Genomic DNA, 22,924 nt, shown 5'->3' on the forward strand with positions numbered 1-22,924 from the left:
TCATTCATCTGAATTTTTTTTCATACAAAATATTGAATCATAGATTGGTTGTTTGTCATAGGCTACAAGTTTTTGGTTGCTTTTGGTTGCTTTTTCTAATGTCCTGAGCCTGAGTCCATGCAAGGTGTTCGGGATCTCTGATTCATCCATGTTCATCAACTTGTAGGTCCCCGACCTTAATACTTCTTTGATCCTGTAAGGTCCCTCCCACTCGGGCATCAGCTTTCCAGTATTGGTTGGATCCGAAGCTTCTGTGTCTCGGAGTACCAGGTCTCCAACTTGAAAGTTCTTGACCCTGGACTTCTTGCTGAAGTGCTCCTTAGTTTTCTCCTTGTATTTTTCCATCTTTGCTACAGCTTGGTCTCGGACCTCGTCAGTAAGCTTAATATTTGTTCTTAGCCCCTCCTCATTGGCTATTACATTAAAGTTGATTTCTCGGTGGGAAGGGGATCCTACCTCAATAGGAAGTATTGCTTTTGTCCCATAAGCTAGCTTGAAAGGTATTTCGCCTGTGCTTGTCCTGGGACTGGTCCTGTAGGCCCATAACATATTGGGCAGTTCTTCTGGCCACTTATTTTTACTTTCTCTAAGCCTCTTCTCGATGCTCGGAGAAGGATCCGGTTTGTTACTTCCACTTGTCCATTGCCTTGAGGGTATGCTACTGATGATTTCCTATGCTTGATGCCACGCTCTTGGAGATAGGATTCTAACTCTGATCGAACAAACTGTGGCCCATTATCTGATACCAGGACTCTTGGGATTTCGAACCTCATCAAAATATTTTCCATGAATTTTATGCAATCCTGCTGGTTTATGGTTCTCATTGCCTTTGCTTCCACCCACTTAGTCTTATAGTCGATTAAGACTAGTAGGTATCGCAGGTCTCCTCTAGCCCGGGGGAAGTGTCCCATGATATCTATCCCGCAAACAGCAAAGGGGATTGGAGATAAGACTAATGAGGGTAGGACTGGGCTTATCCGGGATATGTTACTGAAAATCTGGCATTGTTTGCATTTTTCACAAAGTCACTTGCATCTTAGTGGATTGTTGGCCAGTAGTAACCCTGCCTTATTATCTTGTGAGCCAGGGCCTTCGCAGACATGTGATCTCCGCATATCCCTTCATAGACTTCCATTAGACAATATTCTGCCTCCATTAGGCCAACACATTTCAGGATAGGTGAGAAGGTCCGGCGATAGAGTATTCCTTCTTCAAGGAAGAACTTTGTTGCCTTAGCTTTTAATCTTTGAGCCTTCCCTTTGTCTTTTGGTAGTTCTCCCTTTTCCAGGTAGTTGATGAAAGGAGTCATCCAATTCGGTTTGTTGTCTATCTCCATGACCTCTTCAGATTCTATACTTGGCTTTTGTAATTCCCCAAAGTATACAGAGCAATCTAGGTCTGATGAATTCTAAACCATCTTGGACAAGGTATTGGCCTCTGAATTCTCTTCTCGGCAGATTTGTAGGACTTAACTTCATGGTATTAAGGCAAGATAGCTTTGGACCAGAGCCTGGTACTTGGATAGAACTGGATCCTTCGCTATATACTCGCTGTATATATGCTTGACTCCAATCTGGGAGTCGCTATAGATGTCAAGGTCCTGGATTTTAAGGGTCTTGGCGAGCTTCAATCCTGCTATCAAGGCTTCATACTCTACCTGGTTGTTTGTTGCTGAAAACCCGAAAGAGATGGAAGTTTAAATTATAAAACCATCTGGGCTCTTTAGAATGAGCCCTGCTCCTGACCTTTTTTTGTTGAAGATCCGTCAACTTTGAAGGCCCAGGCTCCCGGGTTGTGATCATTATTGCTCTCTAGGTAAATGCTCATGGGCCTAAGCTCGTCTTCCGGAAAGTTACATTCTATGATGAAGTCAGCGAGTGCTTGGGCTTTGATAGTTGTTCTTGGAATGAAACTCAAGTTAAATTGACTTAGCTCGACTGCCCAGTTTACCAGCCTTCCTGAGACATCTGGCTTGTGTATTATCTTCCCTGAGGGTTGATTAGTTACGACCCGGATCTCCCTTCCCTAGAAGTAATGTTTGAGCTTTCTGGATGCCGTAACCAAGACAAAAGCAAACTTTTCTAGTCTTGGGTATCGAGTCTCCGCATCTTTAAGTACTTGGCTTACATAGTAAACAGGTTGTTGTTTTCCATTCTCTTCCCTGACCAGTGTTGCTCCAACTGACAGGGTCCCTGCTGACAAGTAGAGGAATAAGGGCTCCCCGGGTTGGGCTTTAGTTATAATTGGTGGTTGGGAGAGATATCTTTTGATTTCTTCGAATGCGCTTTAGCATTTTGGATTCTAGTTGATTTCCTTCTTGTTGTTTGCTCCTCTTAGTAGATCGAAGAAAGGTAGACATCTTTCAACTAGCTTTGAGATGAATCTTCTAAGTGTTGCTACTGATTCTGCTAGATTCTGAACATCCTTCTGGGTCCTAGGAGGATTCATTTCCTGGATTGCCTTTATCTTTTTTGGGTTGGCTTCAATTCCCCGGTTGTTGATCATGAATCCTAGGAATTTTCCTACCCCCACTCCAAATGTACATTTTTCCGGATTCAGCTTTAATGAGTATTTCCTTAAGTTGTCAAAGCATTCTCTTAGATCTTTGATGTGACTCGGGATGCTTGTTGACTTTACAATCATATCATCAACATAAGATTATAGGTTTCTTCCAAGCTGGGTCTTGAAGATTTTATTCATTGCTCTCTGGTATGTTGAGCCTGCATTCATCAATCCGAAAGGCAGCATGACATAGGCATAGACTGCCCTGTGGGTGATGAATGTTGTCTTCTGGATGTCTTTTGGATTCATCTTGATCTGGTTGTACCCAGAGAAAGCGTCCACGAAGCTTAGCATTACATGCCCGGATGTGGCGTCTATCTATTGATCAATATTTGGAAGGGGGTAGGGATCCTTTGGGCATGCACTATTCAAGTCGGTGTAGTCAATAAACATTCTCCATTTTCCATTTGCCTTCTTCACCATTACCACATTAGCCAGCCATTTTGGGTACTTAACTTCACAAATGATCCCAGCTTTGAGTAGTTTCTCAACCTCTTCGTCTATTGCTTTCTGCCTCTCTGGGGCAAAAATTTCTTCTCTTCTGCTTAACAGGCTTTCAGTTTGGGTTTACATCCAAGCTATACATTTCTATGGATTCATGCAGCCCAGGAATGTCTCTTGGGCTCCAAGCAAATATATCAGCGTAGCTTCAGAGCAATGAAACCAAATCTTCTCTAAAAATAGTTCCAAGTCTGGATCCTATCTTTACCTTCTTAGAAGGATTACTTTCATCGATCAGAATTATTTCTATTTCCACTGCGGCCTCTACTTTTTCTTGATCTTGGTTTGATACCAATTGCTGGATCCGGGCTTTTGCATTCTTCTTCATGTAGATTTGACCCTGGGCTGCCATCTTTTCTTGGTTGCTTTCCCTTTTTTCATTTGTTTTAGGGATGGTTGCTTGCATAGTAGGATTGCCCTGGCTGAGACCTGGGTTCAATTCAACCTCTACTAAGCCTTGGTTGCTTTCTAGCTCTTCCGAGCCTGGCTTGGTTACTTTTGGATCCAGGTTGAATTCTATAACTTGAACTTCTCTTCTTACAACATCCCTTGATTGGGGGTGATGTTTCTTAATGTTTTGCTGCTTTCGAAGGACTGTGGCCTACATTTTGTTGTCTTGGTGAGTTTTGGCCATGACCAGGGCCTGGCTATAACATCTTCCAGCGACCTCGTAGTTTTCCTTAACTTCTCCTATCCCTTTTTGAGTTGGGAATTTGATTTTTAGGTATGATATAGAGGTGATTTCTTGTATACTGGTTAGAGCTGAGTGGCCAATTATCCCGTTGTAGGATGAGGGAATATTGATCACATAGAATTTTATCACATGGGTGACTTGGTTTGGAGCTGATCTGAATATCACTGGCAGATATAAGCTTACCTGGATCTGGACCAAGTTATTCCTGAATTCGTCAAAAGGGGATCCTCCCGGCATTTATTTGAGCGCACACTTCCTAGTTTCATCTGATCCACAGTATACTTGAAGAGAATGTTTACCGAAGAGCCATTTTTTATCAGCATCTTCCTAACCTCATTGTCGAAAATATCAAGTGTTACTACCAGGGCTTCATTGTGATTGGGATTAACTCCTTCGTAATCCTTACTGCTGAAAGAAATAATCATCTCTAGGAAGGATTGGATAAAGAATACCTCATCGCCTAAGTCCGGGCTGCGGGGAGGTGAGTGGGAACCTCCTAGGACTACATTTACTATATTCTTCCCTTTTCTTGATGTTTCTTCTTTCTGATGGTATCCTGGGAGACATATTGGTTTAGGTTACTCTTTTTGACTTGTTCTTCGATAAAGTATTTGGGAGATAGACAATTCTCTGTTTTGTGGCCATGCATTTCGTGATATTCACATTTCCTATTGTAAGGTCGGCTCTCTGGGGGAGTTTGCATAAGCTTTGGGGGGGGGGGGTAGTAGAATGGTTTTCCTCTGATCTCTTTTAATATTTCCTTCCTGGTCCTGTTCAGTGGGGTCCAATCTGGCTCCTGCCTAGGCTTCCTGGATTGCCTAGTTGGTCCTGGGTCACTTTTAGATTCTGTCTTGGGACCAAGTCTCTGAAAAATCAGAGTGTTCTGCACCACATTGGTCTGCTGGCTTTGTTGGCTTTGCTTGAACTTTTTGTCCTAATGGTAACCCCTTTTCACTCGGTCATCAGAGTTCTTGCTCCTGGATCCCCCGTTCCGGGTCATCCTCATAGCCTGGAGCACATCCGTTTATTTGATGAATCTTGCTACCATTGAGTAGGCAACGGCTAGGCTCTACGGTTCCTTGATGATCAACTCTATAATATACCTTTTATTGTGTTCAGGATCCAGGTTCCTCTAGAATATGCTTAGAGCCTCCCGCTCATTTAAGTTTGAGATCTTGTTGATTGCTTCCTGGAAACGCCTCATATAAGCAGAGAGAGTTTTGTTGTCATATTGGCGTATGGTTTCCAGATGGCACGTATGCAGCTCATGTGTCTTATTTTCTCGGAACCTCCTGAGGAAGGCCCCTCAAAATTCATTCCAGCTGTGGATGTTTCGGGAGGGGATCCTGCTATACCACCTCTAAGCCCCCTTGAGAGTCGAGGCGAAGAATATGGACTTTGTTAAGTCGTTGTAGTAGTATATATGCGCAATTTGCTCGAAGTAATTCAAGTGTTCTTCTAGATCCCTCAATCCATCAGAAGAATCAAAGTTGGAATGCTTAAGGTTTCTCTGTCGTGGAATGACCTCTAAAGAATCGTTGAATGGTATTAGAGTTTCTCCAACCTCCATTCCACAGTCTTTTTCCATCTTTCTTTGAAGTTCATATATCATGTATTTTAGGTCCCTCTGCCCCTCCTCATCATCTTCAAAAATGACCTCGGGGGTGGGGTCCCTCCAGGTCCTCTTGCCCTTGGCCTTTTCTAGTAGCCTCTCCTATTCTGTTCCCTCATTTCTTCCAACCTCTTCCTCCTGGGTTGCTTCTGTCTCTTTCTTACTTTGCTCTTTTTAATTCTTTTTCGCCTTAGCTCCGATTCGGTCAAAGACAGATCTCCTAAATTGCTGAGAGTCCCTGGACTCTTCTGGGCCATCCTCCTGTTCATATTCTAGCTGAGCCCGGGCTTGCTCCTCTCATAGAGCCTGATTACTTCAGCCAATTCGTTGCTTGTTAGGTTGGCCATATGCTCCTCTGCCACTAGAACATTGGTGTACTTATATTGATTCTACTTAATGAGGTTTCTGGAATCCCGGGTTGTTACTACCCTTTCCAAGACCGGGGTATGTTGTGTCAATGGTTGCTCCTGGAGGGTCTCTCGATCATCCTCAGGTTCTTGTGCCTGAGAATGGTCCTGGTCCTGGACCTGGGTACTTGCGGAGGGTCTCCCAACCGTACTCTTTCCTCCTCTTGTTTTTATCTCAAGTGTACAAACAAAAACTGACCAATATTTGAAGCTAAAAATGTAGATATAGGGTTGCTTTTTGAACCTAGAAAAAAATTTCCAGAATAACACCAAATAAACTTTCTGGGTCTCGCTATCAATATTGTCGAACAAATATAGAAGGGTCTAAAACACAAAGACAATATGCAAGGTAAAGCAGATCGGGGTTTGAAGATAACCAAAACTATCTTTAGCCCACACAAACGTGGTTTAAAAACAAGCGAAACCGGGCTCACACAAACGTGGCCTAAAATAACGAGCACACACAAACGTGACTTAGATAAACAACATTCATGATTATGAGAGAGTATGGTTGCTTGGTGTTAGGTCCCAATGTGTTTGTAGAAGGGGGGGTTGAATACAAACAGTACCGAATAATCGAATTAAATGCGGAATAAAAAAAATGTGAAACAAAATTTAAGTTAAATAAAAATATTATTAAACTTGAAAGGTGTTACAACAACTGTATCGATTACAAGGAATTAATCTCAAATTAATTATCACAAATTTAGAATAAATTCGACATGAACTTTTTCTATTTTTGCAATAATTAGAATCAAATGCTAAACGCGATTTGAGATTAAGTTCTAGGGATTTTGATCCGCTAGATTGTTACACAAGAACAAGATAATGATTTCTAGTGGTTTGGATTTAACTTTACTAGCTAGAAATTGTGATCTTGATTTTAGCAGAGAAGAGATGATATATTTTTCAGCTTCTGCTTTTCTTTGTTCTTGAACTGTTTTCGGATGGATGATTGACTTCTGTTGCTTCTGTTGTTTTAAATAATAAAACAACCACCTGATTTGTTGGCAAGACAATCCTTTTAGCTCAGCAAGACAATCCATTGAGCTAGCAAGACAATCCATTGAGCTAGCAAGACTTTCGGTGAGACTATTGATTGAACTAGCAAGACAATCAGAATGAACTGGCAAGACAATCCTCCTCCCAGTGTAACTTTCGGTATGACAATTGAAATGACTTGGCATGACAATCGGTATGACAATCCAGATTGTCATGCTAGTTCATTTTCAATTGTCTTGCTGATTTAAACTGATTTTAATTCAAAAAACAATTCTGAAAAATCTTAATATTAATTCAGAATTAATTAATCAATTAATTCAATTAATAAATAAATTAATCTTTGTAGATATAATTTATTTTCTTAATTAAATTATATGACTTAATTAATTAATAGAGAATTAATACTAATCTTGAGCAGCAACCATTCTTCTGAAAATCTTCTGATAATCACAGTCAATTATGAATCAATTCCACCACTTCAATGTTGACACTCGATGTACTATCTGGTTCATGAGTGACTAACTTCCGTGACGTTTCTTCATGTCTTGACTTTGATACTTTGATTTTCTTCAGATTAAATCCTTGTAATTAATGATACTCTGACGAGATCTCTGTCACTTGATTAAATCCACACTCTTGATTTATATTACTGAGGCATGATCAATTTCTTGAACTTCTTCCAGTGAATTAATTCCTCAAGTCTGTAGATGAACCTTGTTTCTGAATCCTTTGACAGATATTACTTTGCGAGATCTCTCTGACGGTCGATCCACTATTTACTTATTACATTCTTATTTGAGTTGAGTTGAATCCTCGAATATACAAATAGGCTATGACATATGACTTACAATCTCCCCCTATTTGTTTGTTAAACAATAACACACAAATACCTAGAGGATAACTCAACTAACAAATAAGAAAAAGATATAAAAAGAAATACAAAGTAAATAGTAGAAAAGTTCTGGACTAGATTTAACATTTTCCAGATTCCAAGCAGATGTTCCTCTAGACTGAACATATCTTCAAGTAGTTCCATCTTCATTTGTACAACCACATTTCCTGTTGAGAAGCCCATATCTCTCTTGCTTCTCCCCCTATGAGAATCAACTGATTAAAGAAGATCACCTTCATTTACCACCTCTCCCGTACAATAGGATCCGCAGATAAAAACCAATGGTACTCCCCTTTTGAAAACAGCTTCTTCCCTTACTAGAAAATCACCTTGTGTTTACCACCTCTCCCGTACAATAGGATCCGTAGTTACAAACAACAATGGTGTGGTGTAGTGTACATGTAGGATCTTTTTCTTACTCCCTGCTATTTCTCCCCCTTAGTTGAGGAATCCTCCAAACTATTACTTAAGCTTTTATCTCCCCCTTAGTGAAGGAATGTATTCCGTCGTCTGAAGAAGTTCTCATATTTCACTTGGTTGGAAAAGAAATAACAAGTAGTTTCTCTTTCTTCCTCACTGTGAGTGTGTGATTCTGTTTAGTGTACCTCACATGTGTTTCACTCTTCTCTCCATTCGTGTTTACACTCATTCTCACAAGTGTATCACTCTTCTCTCATAGATCAATAATCCAGCTGTACCTGCAAGGAAAATCACCTTAGCCATCCTTAAGGAGGTCATAGGTGGTGCAATGGGAGTTCGCAAATCCCCATCCTTGTTAAACTCGTCAGATGAATCTGAGTCATAATCTACAAGTTGCTAGTTTCCCTTTTAGGGTTCCAGATTTGAATTCTGGGAAGGTAAACAATGATCCAACGAATTTAGCATAAAGATCAAGGTTCCCTTCTAATGTCTGTGAAGACATTTCCTTGTGACTCATCAGGTAATATCTGAATCATTGTCAACAAGTTGCCGATCTGCGCCTATGTCGAGTCCACTATCCGCAGATGCATCCAGGGGATTTAAGCCTGGGGAGGTAGACACTGACCACTGACATATGGATTTTGGATCAGTATCCTCTCCTAACACCTGTAAAGGCAATTGGTCCATTGACGAACCTTGAACAATCGAATCTGACCTTAAAATGGTCGAAACTCTTGTTTCCGTCAACTCATCCTTTGTGTGTGTAACCTTTCCTTGTGCATCAAGAATTGTTTATGTTTGAAGTGGTGACACTACATCGGATGCCTTGGCCGATAGGCAAAATTCAATAGACGCACCCTGTTGAGAGAATGAATCTAGTAACTGTTTTTGTGCCTTTTCAGCCATTACATCTTTTTGAGAAGATGTATGGGGGCTAGCAGTTATCTCGATTTAAATACTACTCATCTATGTAGGAGACAGAGCTATTGTGTTGACTACAGAACCTTCCTTATGTGGTGCACTAAGGCACTATCTCCCTCACGCTCATTCATACTATATTTAGTGGTAAGAGAGTGTTGGTTGGTTCTGTTTCTGTGTTTGTCTTTACAGTCTGGGATAGATGTTGTGGGTTTTCAACCTCATGACTGTCAATGAAAGAAAGTCATTGGAGACTGAACCTGTAACACAGAACATATGGTGATAGAGAGAAAATGATTTACAATAGTGATTTCAAAAGATTTTACACGAAATAAGAAATCACTAATGTAGAAAGAAGTTTGATTTTGTTTTTCAATATGAATGAGTTTTTGATAAAACATTGATCACTTAGGGTAAAGTCTAAGTAATTCTCATTCATGTCAAAAGCTTACAAATATCTGCAACATAATGTTAACAACATATCATTGACCGATACTTGTCAAGTACTTTAGATACTAATTGTTATGTTGCATAAACAATATATCACTGCACATATAAAACAATATGATTGTGCCTAATGATAAGAGAGTTAAAAATATGACGACTCTACTAGTTCATATTAAACAATAACTTCAGTTAGAGTGCCATACCATGTTCTTGACGATTGCTTGAGTAGTACACTAGTTCATACCAACCTGAAGTGAGATTGTGAAGAAGAGATTGCATAGTCCAATAGATCTGCAGCTGCAAAGTCCATGAACTGTGGTGCATTGACTTCCTCTTTTGACTCACCAACCAGGAGTACACTTGTACACATCTTACTAGAGTCCAATTCCAAGTGTAATGTGCAGCAGGTGCCTGATATGTCGTAATATTCTCAAGTCTCGTCACTGGTGCTATATGTTAGATGATGCTTCCTGATAATAACCTAGCACACTATACAAAATTTTCAATGATAACATTCCCAGCTTGCAAACAGCCATATCCCTCGGATAAACCTTTGCTGTTATCTCCAAAGGTAACCAGGGGGCCAGCTTTCTCAATCCACATTTGATAGCAGGGCTCTATCTCCAGTCATATGTCTTGATGATCCACTGTCAAGAATCTACACTACCGGTTACACCTGTTTAATGCCCTGCACTGCAAATGGATTAGACCTTCTTCGGAACCCAAACTTGGTTGGGCCCGGCATACTTGTAGAACTGTCCTTTGTCAGGCAAAACAACATTTTTAATTTTAATTGCCTCAACTTTCTCAATGACTGAACATTTGACCTTGTAAACAGCCTTAACAAAATTCTGTTTAAGCTTAGGCACAAATGTCTCCTTTCTAGCCTTAGAAGGACTAGCAGTCTTAGACCTATCATGCTTCTTGTTATTCACATGCTGACGAGGAGTAGTCTTATCATTAGAAACATGCTTACCATTAAAATAAGCATACATCATATTAAAAGCACAAGACATACAATTAGAAACACCACATGCTTTATGAGAGTGATTAATAGTAGGCAATTTATGCATGGCAGACATGGCATTTTTGTTATCCAACTCATGTGTGTCTGAGTTAGTCTCAGTTGCTTTCACAACTTTGACTGGAACTTTCGACACACTTGACTTGGAAACAACCTTCTCATTAGCATGATCTTCAACACGTATTTCTTCCTGAATAACAGAAGAGGTCGCATCAAATGGTTCAGCAATTGATGGTTTATAGAGAGGTTCATCAACACCCTTAAGCACATGTGGTACTTCCCTCCCTTTAGCACAGACACGAGGAGGGGAGTTTATGCCTAATTCTCCAATAGCAACATTGTAATCATAACCTATTCCAGATGTTTGATTAACAGATTGCTTACTGTAGAACTCTTTAGCTTTCGAACAAGAATTGAAGTAGGCTCTAACCTTAGTCTCAAGACCGGTGATCTTGTCTTTGAGAATAGTTTCGAGTTTTCTATAACAGTCAACTCTATTCTCTAGAAAAGATACTTGTTCTTTTAATTTATCTTGATTAATGTGCACAAGTCTTAATTCATTGACCTCTTTCTCAAGGTCTGTGATCTGTAAACTTAACAGTTCATTATCACAACGTGCACAATCTAAGTTACCTCTTAGATGATAAACCATTTCAGCATCAGAAAGTTTTACCTCTATTCTTGATGATGAAGCTTTTCCATCAATAGCCATAAGAGCAAGATTTCCTTCATCTTCATCTTCACTATCAGTATCATCCCAGCTTCTTCCCTTTGCCAGATAAGCCCTTTCAGAGTTCTTTCTTACTTGCTTTGGCTTCCTACATTCTGTGGCAAAGTGTCCCAACTCATTGCAGTTATAGCATCTAATGGTGCTCCGATCAACCATCCCTGTTTTGTATCCACCACTGCTGGTGTTAGAGGATGAAGATCCACCTTTCTGGAATTTGTTGTAGTTGGACTTGTACTTAAGCTTGGGATTCCTCTTGAATCTGACATGGGAGAATCTCTTGACAATTTGGGCCATTGACTCGTCTTCCAATTGCTCCAGCTCTTCCAAGGAATAAAAATCATCACTTGATTGATTTGTAGTAGGAGGATCATATTCTGCTACTAACATATTTTCCTCAGCCTTGGAACACTGTACCATTCTCTCCAATTGTTGAGATTGCTGTTGTTGTTGACCTTCAGCTACAAGTGCAGTAGATGTGCTGACCATTCTATCCTTCCCGTAGACTTCCTTCTGTTGAATCTGCTCCAACTCATAGGTTTTTCACACTCCATAGAGCCTGTCCAAAGAAATCTCACTCAGATCTCTAGCTTCTCTAATGGCAGTGATTCTATGTTCAAGATGAGTTGGCAGTGTTAAAAGGAACTTTTTGTTGACCTCCCTGATTGAATAATATTTCCCATTTATGTTCAGGTTGTTGATCAACGCATTGTACCTCTCAAACACTTCAGTAATTCCTTCTCCTGGATTTGATTTAAAATATTCATACTCAGAGGTTAGGATCTCCAACTTGTTCTCCCTAACTTCCTCTGTGCCTTCATTGATCACCTCAATAGTTTCCCACATGTGTTTGGAATTTTTACAGTTCATCACATGTCTGTTCATCAAGGGATCAAGGGAATCAATTAAAATTAACTGAAGGCTGGCATCCAAGGAGGCTTCATCTTTTTCAGCAGGAGAAAAATCCTCAGGATCTTTAGGATAGGTTCTAGCTTTGGTGATCACAACATCATCTACTATCACCTCCGGTTCAATAACCATCGGAGTTCTTATCCCCTTCTTTAACAAGTTTGTATATTTGGGATTTGCCACTTGTAAAAACAAGAGCATCTTCTTCTTCCACATAATATAATTCTCTTTATCAAATTATGGAATTTAAACGGTTCCAACTTTTTGTGAAGTCATTATGAATTTTTGAATGAATAAAAAATTCAAGGAGTTCAAAAATCACAAAAGTCTAGGATCTTGATTTGTTCGTTAATCAGAAGGCTCTTATACCAATTGTTAGGTCCCAATGTGTTTGTAGAAGGGGGGGTTGAATACAAACAGTACCGAATAATTAAATTAAATGCGGAATAAAAAAAATGTGAAACAAAATTCAAGTTAAATAAAAATATTATTAAATTTGAAAGGTGTTACAACAACTGTATCGATTACAAGGAATTAATCTCAAATTAATTATCACAAATTTAGAATAAATTCGACATGAACTTTTTCTATTTTTGCAATAATTAGAATCAAATGCTAAACGCGATTTGAGATTAAGTTCTAGGGATTTTGATCCGCTAGATTGTTACACAAGAACAAGATAATGATTTCTAGTGGTTTGGATTTAACTTTACTAGCTAGAAATTGTGATCTTGATTTTAGCAGAGAAGAGATGATATATTTTTCAGCTTCTGCTTTTCTTTGTTCTTGAACTGTTTTCGGATGGATGATTGACTTCTGTTGCTTCTGTTGTTTTAAATAATAAAACAACCACCTGATTTGTTGGCAAGACAATCCTTTTAGCTCAGCAAGACAATCCATTGAGCTAGCAAGACAATCCATTGAGCTAGCAAGACTTTCGGTGAGACTATTGATTGAACTAGCAAGACAATCAGAATGAACTGGCAAGACAATCCTCCTCCCAGTGTAACTTTCGGTATGACAATTGAAATGACTTGGCATGACAATCGGTATGACAATCCAGATTGTCATGCTAGTTCATTTTCAATTGTCTTGCTGATTTAAACTGATTTTAATTCAAAAAACAATTCTGAAAAATCTTAATATTAATTCAGAATTTTTTAACCAATTAATTCAATTAATAAATAAATTAACCTTTGTAGATATAATTTATTTTCTTAATTAAATTATATGACTTAATTAATTAATAGAGAATTAATACTAATCTTGAGCAGCAACCATTCTTCTGAAAATCTTCTGATAATCACAGTCAATTATGAATCAATTCCACCACTTCAATGTTGACACTCGATGTACTGTCTGGTTCATGAGTGACTAAATTCCGTGACGTTTCTTCATGTCTTGACTTTGATACTTTGATTTTCTTCAGATTAAATCCTTGTAATTAATGATACTCTGACGAGATCTCTATCACTTGATTAAATCCACACTCTTGATTTATATTACTGAGGCATGATCAATTTCTTGAACTTCTTCCAGTGAATTAATTCCTCAAGTCTGTAGATGAACCTTGTTTCTGAATCCTTTGACAGATATTACTTTGCGAGATCTCTCTGACGGTCGATCCACTATTTACTTATTACATTCTTATTTGAGTTGAGTTGGATCCTTGAATATACAAATAGGTTATGACATATGACTTACACTTGGTTTCTTACAGATTAAAGAAATGAACTCTTTTAAGAGTCACCTGATGAAGGTGAATCCAGGGGCACCGACACCCAAGGATGGAGAGCCCCTCCTTTTAGTGCCAAATGATAACTCCGGTGAGCGGGGCGGCTCCTTCCGACGCCGTTCCTGGACCTTCTTGCGGTGAGTGAGGTGTAACTGTTGTGGGGTGTCTGCAAAACAACACCGGAGGGGGGTTTGAGCCCCGCGGCGCCTCCAGTGTGAGAGTAAGAGCTTGCTTGGGGGAGATGAAGATAGATAGGAAGTGATGGTGGCTGTGTGTGTATACTTTTGTGTGTGTGTAAAATGTGTCTAACCCCTAAAACCTTTCCCTTTGGGGTATTTATAGCCCAACGGTAGGGTTTAGAGGTTAGTACCTTTAGATCAGGTTCGTTCGTTGTTGGAGATGGAGGACGCCTGGCTTGGGTAGATTGCATACAAGGGCCACCTTTAGGATGCCCCAACGGTACACTGACATGTGTCATGCTTGTTTGAGATGTTATTTGTTGATAGTTGTCTCCGTCACAAGCCCACGTACCCCTCATTGGCAGGTTATGAGGTATGAATATGCTTGTTGGGACCCCTCTCGGGTCTGCCCTAGTTGGGTTGGATTCTAGCTGGGAGATGATCCTGGTTGAGGGGTGATCCTGGTCCTGGGTTTGATCCTGGCTTGGAGATGATCCTGGTCCTGGGTTGGCCCTGAGCCCGGATATCTCCACTTGACTGCTTTGGGTGGGGGGGTCTTGGTCCATCCACTGAGCCTATATTATCCTAGACCTGGGTTGGGCTCCAGTCAGGTTTCTTATACCCTATCCTATAATGATAACTCCGGTGAGCGGGGCGGCCCCTTCCGACGCCGTGTCTGGACCTTCTTGCGGTGAGTGAGGTGTAGCTGCTGTGGGGTGTCTGTAAAACAACACCGGACGGGGGTTTGAGCCCCGCGGCACCACCGGTGTGAGAGTAAGAACTTGCTTGGAGGATATGAAGATATATATGAAATGATGGTGGCTTTGTGTGTATACTTGTGTGTGTGTAAAATGTGTCTAACCCCTAAACCCTTTCCTTTTAGGGTATTTATAGCCCAAAGGTAGGGTTTAGGGTTGATACCTTTAGATCAGGATCGTTCGTTGTTGGAGGCGGAGGACGCCTGGCTTGGGTAGATTGTATACATGTGTCTAGACAAGGACCACCTTTAGGATGCCCTAACGGTACGCTGACACGCGTCATGCTTGTCTGAGATGTTAGTTGTTGATAGCTATCACCGTTACGTGCCCATGTACCCCTCCTTGCAGGGTTGTGGGATATGCATATGCTTGTTGGGACCCCTCTCGGGTCTGTCCTAATTGGGTGAATTCTGGCTGGGAGGTGATCCTGGTTGGGGGCTGATCCTGGTTCTAGGTTGGATCCTGGATGGGAGATGATCATGATCCTGGGTTGGCCCTGAGCCCGGGTATCGCCACTTGACTGCTTTGGGTGGGGGGTCTTGGTCCATCCACTGAGCCTGTATTATCCTAGACCTGGGTTGGGCTCAAGCCAGGTTGCTTATACCCTATCATTCAATGATAACTCCGGTGAGTGGGGCGGCTCCTTCCGACGTCGTGCCTGGACCTTCTTGCGGTGAGTGAGGTGTGGCTGTTGTGGGGTGTCTGTAAAATAATACCGGAGAGGGGTTTGAGCCCTGCGGCGCCTCTGGTGTGAGAGTAAGAGCTTGCTTGGGGGAGATGAAGATAGATAAGAAATGATGGTGGCTGTGTGTGTATACTTGTGTGTATGTGTAAAATATGTCTCACCCCTAAACCCTTTACCTTTGGGGTATTTGTAGTCCAAAGATAGGGTTTAGGGGTTGGTACCTTTAGATCAGAGTCGTTCTTTGTTGGAGGCGGAGGATGTCTGGCTTGGGTAGATTACATACACGTGTCTAGGTAAGGACACGTGTCTGGGTAAATTAATCCCACCATACCCCTTGGGTTTCCATTCTAATCCCATAGACATTAACCCCCATTCCCATACCCTCCATTCCCATTCCCGATTCCCATTCCCCCGGTGCATCCAAACGCCCCCTTGGTATATTGTTTTGCGAATTCCAGAAAGGCAGGAAGAAAGTGTTTATAACCCATTCCATATAATATTGATACTGGAACAGTTAGTATGCTATAGGCTATAGTATGGCTCACTACTTAGCGTTCGGTTCTTTTTTCAGAATATCAACTGCAACATATGGACTATGAGGCTAAGAACCACACGCCTCATTTTGGAACCTTACCATATGCTTAAAAAATAAATTTTGGTAAATATGTTATAGCAATTATTAGTATAATCATTACATGTTCTAGGTTTTCTTGTAACTGATTTTTCTTTTGGAATGGTTTAGCATGTGATAAGGGATCAGTGTAGATCATCTGCCATTTCAAATGTTTACTTGGTTCTTTATTCATTTTTACCATGCTTATTTTAATAATCATTTTCATAGCTACAACTTGTAATCTACATTTGATATTGCATTATGTTTTAAATATGTTTTGCAGCTACACACAGTAAGTCAAATTTTGTTTATTTCAGTTAGTAGTAATTGGCAAATGGCAAATGACAAGAGCAGGGCTACTTCAACATTACAAGGGAGAGATTTTTAACTAGTCTGCTCAAAATTAGGGTTCACTGCTAATTTTTATTTTTATTAGTTTGCACTTTGCTATTTGAACTTCGAAGTATTGTATTTTGTTACAATCTATTTTTTTTGTTAATTTGGAAAACATTTTATGCTTGTAATGTTGCAAATTAAAATCTGTTAATTTAATTTTTATTGGTTTATTCGAGTCATTCCGGGTCATTTCAAGTTATTTCGAATCGGGTAAGTGTAATATCCGGGAAAATTATGTGAATATTATATGTTAAATAAATAAATATTGTGTTTCTTTAAATTTAAAGTGATTAATGCCATGATATGAGATGTTATAACTGTTATGTGTGTTTCTGTGTGGGCTAGAAAATTTTTCGAATGATTAAAATATGGTTAAATTGCAATTATATGAACTTATCTGCAATCGGGACGAGTATTTATTAGCGTCCTTGTTAAGATACCCGTTTCATTTCGATTTATGCGCATTTGAATGTAATTTTCGTGTTTTCGGGATTTTCTGGTAATTTAAGGATCGTTTTCGTATTTCAAAAATCAACGAACCGGGACCCCACCGGGACGACAAACCCCACAAAATCGATGTTTTTATTTTTATAAAATCATTCGTACTTCATATACCCTTTATTTTTATATTTTTGAATTATTCGCAATTTTTGGAGAATTTTGACATTAATTTTGTATTTTATCATTTTAAAATTATTCCCCGTAATTATTATTATTGGGGCCCTAATTATTATAATTAAAGGATAAAAACACCCTTAAATAATTTTGGGGATATAATTTGTTATAAGTATAAATAGCAGATTTATTGTATTTTATTTATTTTTATTTCAGAAATTATTAATAATAAAACCAAAAATCAGGAAAATGGAAATTGGGGATTTAGGGTTCTAGGGTTCGTTCTTGAGCCAAATCGACTGATTGACTACTGATTTCTGATCCGTTCTTTCCGATATTGATCCCAAATCAAAGCTCTGAGTTTCCTCTTCAATTCGGTACCAGAATATCAACCTAAGGTTGGGTATTTTGCGATTTTAATTTTCGTCAATATGAACTCGAATTGGGTACTTCATCTGTGATGATTTTCTGATTGATTTGATAGTTTAAATAGATTCCTGAGATGATTTTGAACTTATTGGTATATATAAACGTATCAAACGATTACTTAGATTGGTAGTTCGAATTTGATTTGGGAAGTTGAATTTTCGATTTAATTTTCCGTTAATTGTGTTGATGATTTGATGTTGGTGAATACATGAATGGATTACTGTGATTATAAGCTTCATTTTTAATTATATGGTGTTGATTTTGGTGGTTGCTGGGTAGCTCGCCGGAAAACCGACGAGTTCGCCGGATTTTTAAACTGTTAATGGCCGGGGAAGATGATCTGGGGATTGATTGTTGATTCTGGGTTGATGAAACTGTGCAGGGAGCGATGTAGAATCGATACCGTATAAAAACTAGATGAAACGGGATCGATTGGAGGGGGTTCAGGGACTCCGGGAATTCGCCGGACTCCGGCGAAGTCGCCGGTTTCTGGGGAAAACCCAGATTCCGGTCGACCTTCAACCAGAGTTCTTGGCAACCCGGTTGAAGCCTGACCCGACCCGTTAGATGTAAATACAACCCGTTTTTGATCCATTATTTCCCAAATCCCATTTCTGTAATCTGTTTCTGCATTTATTTTTATGATTTATTTTAAAAATCATTTTCTAAATTCCAAAATAAATTATATTTAAAAACATCATTTACTTATTATTTTTAATTTTAAAAATTATTTTCCTTAATTATTTTCAAAAATACCATTTGATTTAATTATTTATAATTCATTTTGGTTAATTGTTTATAAATTTAATTAATTGATTAAAAATAAATTAATCAATTAATTTTATTTATAAATAGTTAAATAAATGTAAATTATTTATAATTAACTCAAATAATTCCTAAAAAACATTATTTTTTAGGCTTTTAAAAATTATATTTTGGTCTATAAAAATCAATTAATATTATTATTAATTGATTTAAATCTAATTATTTCTTATTTTATTCATAATAATTAAACCGTTCGTCCGTTTAATACGAAACGAACGCGTACAGACTCAGAAAAATATTGCGCTTCCAATAAAAATACTTTTGAGACCTAATTTCTTTTGTATTGTAATGTCATTTGATTTGTGTATCAGTTTGAGTCGGTATTTGATCGATAAATGTTAATATTGAATTGATTTTCATTCTGAACGCACTGAGACGTATTTTGTAATGATCTAACTTATGTGTTATATTAAATATATGATTACGTGTTATACAAATGCTATGATTATGTGTTACATGATATGTATGTTATTTGTTTACAGTTTAAAATGCCATGCTTAGTTATATACGATCGGGTAGATGTCAAGACGTATAGTTACGTCGATTGAGTTTGGTTTTGTCAATTAAGATAGTCCTTTTGTTTATAGAATCAAGTAGCAAGGAGTGCAGTCAAGTGTTAGACGGAGATAGTAGCCAGCCGTTATAAGCAGAGTTATAGTAAGAAGTTGTCGAGCATACCAGGCAAGTAACCCTAACTTCACTTATCGTTAAAGTGATGTTCATTTCGAACTATATTATGCAAGTATTCTTCCATATTCTAAATTCAGAATAGCTTATCGTTTTACATATTCAAATATAAGAACTGTTTATAAATACTTTGATAGCATATTGAATATCAATATTCCTATATTTATTGACATTCTCGTATTCTAGCAATCATTCTGCTAGAACCAACCTTTTGATTCGATAGATAGTGAATAACTATACTATCCAGATATACTCTATACAGTGAAACTTTGAATTGAGATTAGCAAATAATTAATTGTTCTAGTTATTTCGCCATCAGTTGTTGAGATAACTCCGGACCATGTGACATGGGGAGTTGAATAGATAAGGATGTCATTGATCCGACTCCTTTAATCAAAATTGTTTTGTGAATTGATTCTTGGTTAGCACATGAGACCCAGGCACCGGTCCAGCGTGAGTTATTATACGAAAGTGTAATATCTTGTTAGGCGAATATATGCCTTCTTCATGGATATCCAATAGGTACGGTATGGCTGCGGGATATCGATACCTATATTTACGGTATGGCTGCGGGATACCAGTGTTGTTTCATGACTGATCATCAGGAACAATATAGTGCATAATTGTGTTTTATTAAACTGTCGCTTAAACTTTAAAGTTTATATCAGTTTCTGATTTTGCTCAGATATTGTTATTGTTGTTCACTTACAAACTATATATTACTTGCTGAGCATCTTTTCGCTCATACTTTTTATTATTCTAATCTTTCAGCTAAGCAAGAGCAGGCTTGAGTCCCAAGTTTGATCAGAAGTCGAGTGCTTGTAATTAGTTTGGTGTGTTTTCCAGGTAGACAGTTTGGGACGCTTGAATAGTATAAAGGTTTATAATAAAATTTGAATAAGTTGTAAAACTAATTAGACTTATGGTTTGTAATAACAGTTGGTTTGTATTAGTGCCTGTTCCATACTATAACCTGTGATCGATCCAGTTGCATGCAAGGGGTCATATTTATTATATTATTCTGCTGTGATTATTTTATTATAGTTTATTGGCTAGTGACCCCCAAATCTAGACCCCGGGTTTGGAGGGCGTCACAGTAAAACACGACACATTTAGTTCATGTCAAATAGGTTAGTTTCGTATAACTCGGGTACCTACTAGGTCGGGTTTGTGTTATCATTTTTAACCCGTTTCGGGTTGTGTCAAATTTGGACAAAACTTAAAAAAACCACGTACATCCAATCCGACATGAACCCGACCCACAACCCGAAATTGCCACCCCTAGCTAGAAGCACGACAGGTAAAAGCTTATGTGGTTTGGATGTTGAATGAAAATATTCTTTTAAGTTAAAATAAAACATTCACTGAACGTAAAACCACCTCTTATCTATGAAGTATTGTTTCGTGTATAAACTAATTGTGTTTATAAAGTTTTCTTTCCTGGGAAAGTTTAAGCTCAGAAATATGTGAATTTATTTATTTCAGACCATATTTTGGATTTCTGTTACCAGATTTATAAAATGGTTTGTTTAAAGTTAGATGAGGTTATTAAGAGCCGACATTCTTTAATCAGGGGATCTATTAGCGTGTTTGATTTTCGGTGGTATTTAAGTTTTTCAATTATAAGGGTTGTTCTTAAATATTTTTGCATTTTGTTTTGTACCTAACGACGACATGGGCAAAGAGCACCTCAGTCAATCTAGAACATGATCGTATATTGTTACAAAATTATATGTTCTTAGTTAGTGGATATAACTACAAGTTTAGAGTCCGTGTGGGTGTTCCTGGACTCGGTCCCTTTTTTAGCATATCTTTGTGTTCAATTTCCAAAAGTAGCACACATATTTAATCTTTTCCAAAAATGACATAGAACGTTACAGATTTGCTAAAAAGGGGACAGAGCCGGTGTTCCGGATCTCCAGTCAAGGATTTTAAATTTTTAAGCATGATAAATGAGCCTACACGTTATTGTCCTACATTTTATTTTTCTTGATTGGTTTCTATAGTTTAGACCTCTCATATTTTTCTATTTGACTATCGATTCTGCAATTTATCTTGGAAGAAGAAGCAAAATTATGTTGATATATACTTCATAGGATGGATTTTTCAGAAACACAAAATATAATGGAAAAATCTCAAATTGGTCACTGAAATGTAGTTGTAATATCAAAAGTTTGATTAAACTTAACGGGGTCTCAAGCGTACCACTCTAGTAATCGATGATGACACATCTGTTTGTTTTGACCGGTTGACCAGATGGGAAGGTGACATGGCTAACGTTTCTTGGACATAGTGGATTGTAAAGGGTCTTTCAACATCTAAGGTGGATTGTGTTAGGTCCCAATTTGTTTGTAGAAGGGGGGTTGAATGCAAACAATACCGTTTAATCGAATAAAATACGGAATAAAATTGTGAAACAAAATTCAAGTTAAATAAAACTTTTATTAAAATTGAAAGGTGTTACAACTACGGTATCGGTTACAAGGGATTAATCTCAAATCAATTATTACAAATCTAGAATAAATTCGACATGAACTTTTTCTATTTTTGTAATTAAAAGATCAAATGCTAAATGCGATTTGAGATTAAGTTCTAGGGATTTTAATCCGCTAGATTGATACACAAGAACAAGATAAATATTTCTAGTTGATTGGATTTAACTTTACAATCTAGAAATTTAATCTTGAAGAAAAGCAGATGAAAAATAAAATGTTATGCTTTTGTTTTCTGCTCCTTTTTCTCTTGTGTGTTCTATTTTCTGTTTGATTGGATTCTGTAAGTGTTGATCAATAAAAGTCTTCTGCTGCTTTTATCAAACACCGAACTGAAAAATGTACTGGCATGACAATCTCTTTGGCCAGCAAGACTTTCGGTATGACAATATTTACAACTAGCAAGACAATCAAAATGAACTAGCAAGACTTTCGGTATGACTATTGATTGTCATACCGATTGTCATATTAGTTCAAATAAATTGTCTTGCTGAATTAATAACAGATTTTAATCTAAACAGAAATTCTAATAAGACAATTAAATGTATTGGCATGACTTTCGGTATGACTATCAATTGTCATACCGATTGTCATACTAGTTCAAATGAATTGTCTTGTTTTGAATTTAAGCAGATTTTAAACCAATTAAAATCTTGTAAATCCTCAATATTAATTCTAAATTAATTAATCAATTTAATTCAATTAATCAATAAATTAATATTTGCAGATATAATTTATTTTCTTAATTAAATTATATGACTTAATTAATTAATAGAGAATTAATACTAACCCTGAGCAGCATCCATTCTTCTGACAATCTTCTGAAAATCACTGAGACTTATGAATCAATTCCGCCACTTCAATGCTGACACTCGATGTACTGTCTGGTTCATGAGTGACTAACTTCCGTGACGTTTCTTCATGTCTTGACTTTGATACTCTGATTAAATCCTTGTAATAAATGATACCCTGACGAGATCTCTGTCACTTGATTAAATCCACGATCTTGATTTATATCACTGAGGCATGATCAAATTCTTGAACTTCTTCCAGTGAATCTTCAAGTCTGCAGATGAACAATGTTTCTTTATCCTTTGACAGATGTTACTTTGTGAGATCTCTCTGATGATAGATCCACTATTTACTTATTACATTCTTATTTGAGTTGAGTTAAATCCTCGAATAAACGAATAGGCTATGACATATGCCTTTCAATCTCCCCCTATTTGCTTGTTAGACAATAACAACAAATACCTAGAAGATAACTCAACTAACAAATAAGAAAAAGATATAAACAGTAATGCAAAGTAAATAGCAGAAAAGTTCTGGATTATATTTAACATTTTCCAGATTCCAAATGAAATTTACAAGTGAATACAAGATAGATGTTCCTTT

General features: G+C 37.9%; 1 protein-coding gene across 1 annotated transcript; it reads right to left on the minus strand.

Annotated features, from left to right (window-relative positions):
* LOC141719596 (uncharacterized) lies at positions 1–549 on the minus strand. Its single transcript, XM_074521973.1, has one exon. It carries the CDS (start codon positions 547–549, stop codon positions 1–3), a length of 549 nt encoding a protein of 182 aa, XP_074378074.1.
* Positions 550–22,924: the final 22,375 nt, after the last annotated feature.

Source organism: Apium graveolens, chromosome 4 (assembly GCF_009905375.1).
Source record: "Apium graveolens cultivar Ventura chromosome 4, ASM990537v1, whole genome shotgun sequence".
NCBI lineage: Eukaryota > Viridiplantae > Streptophyta > Magnoliopsida > Apiales > Apiaceae > Apium > Apium graveolens.

What these genes read in the sequence shown, in the direction of transcription:
- LOC141719596 (XM_074521973.1), bottom strand. Translation starts at nt 549, where the DNA reads ATGTTATGGGCCTACAGGACCAGTCCCAGGACAAGCACAGGCGAAATA.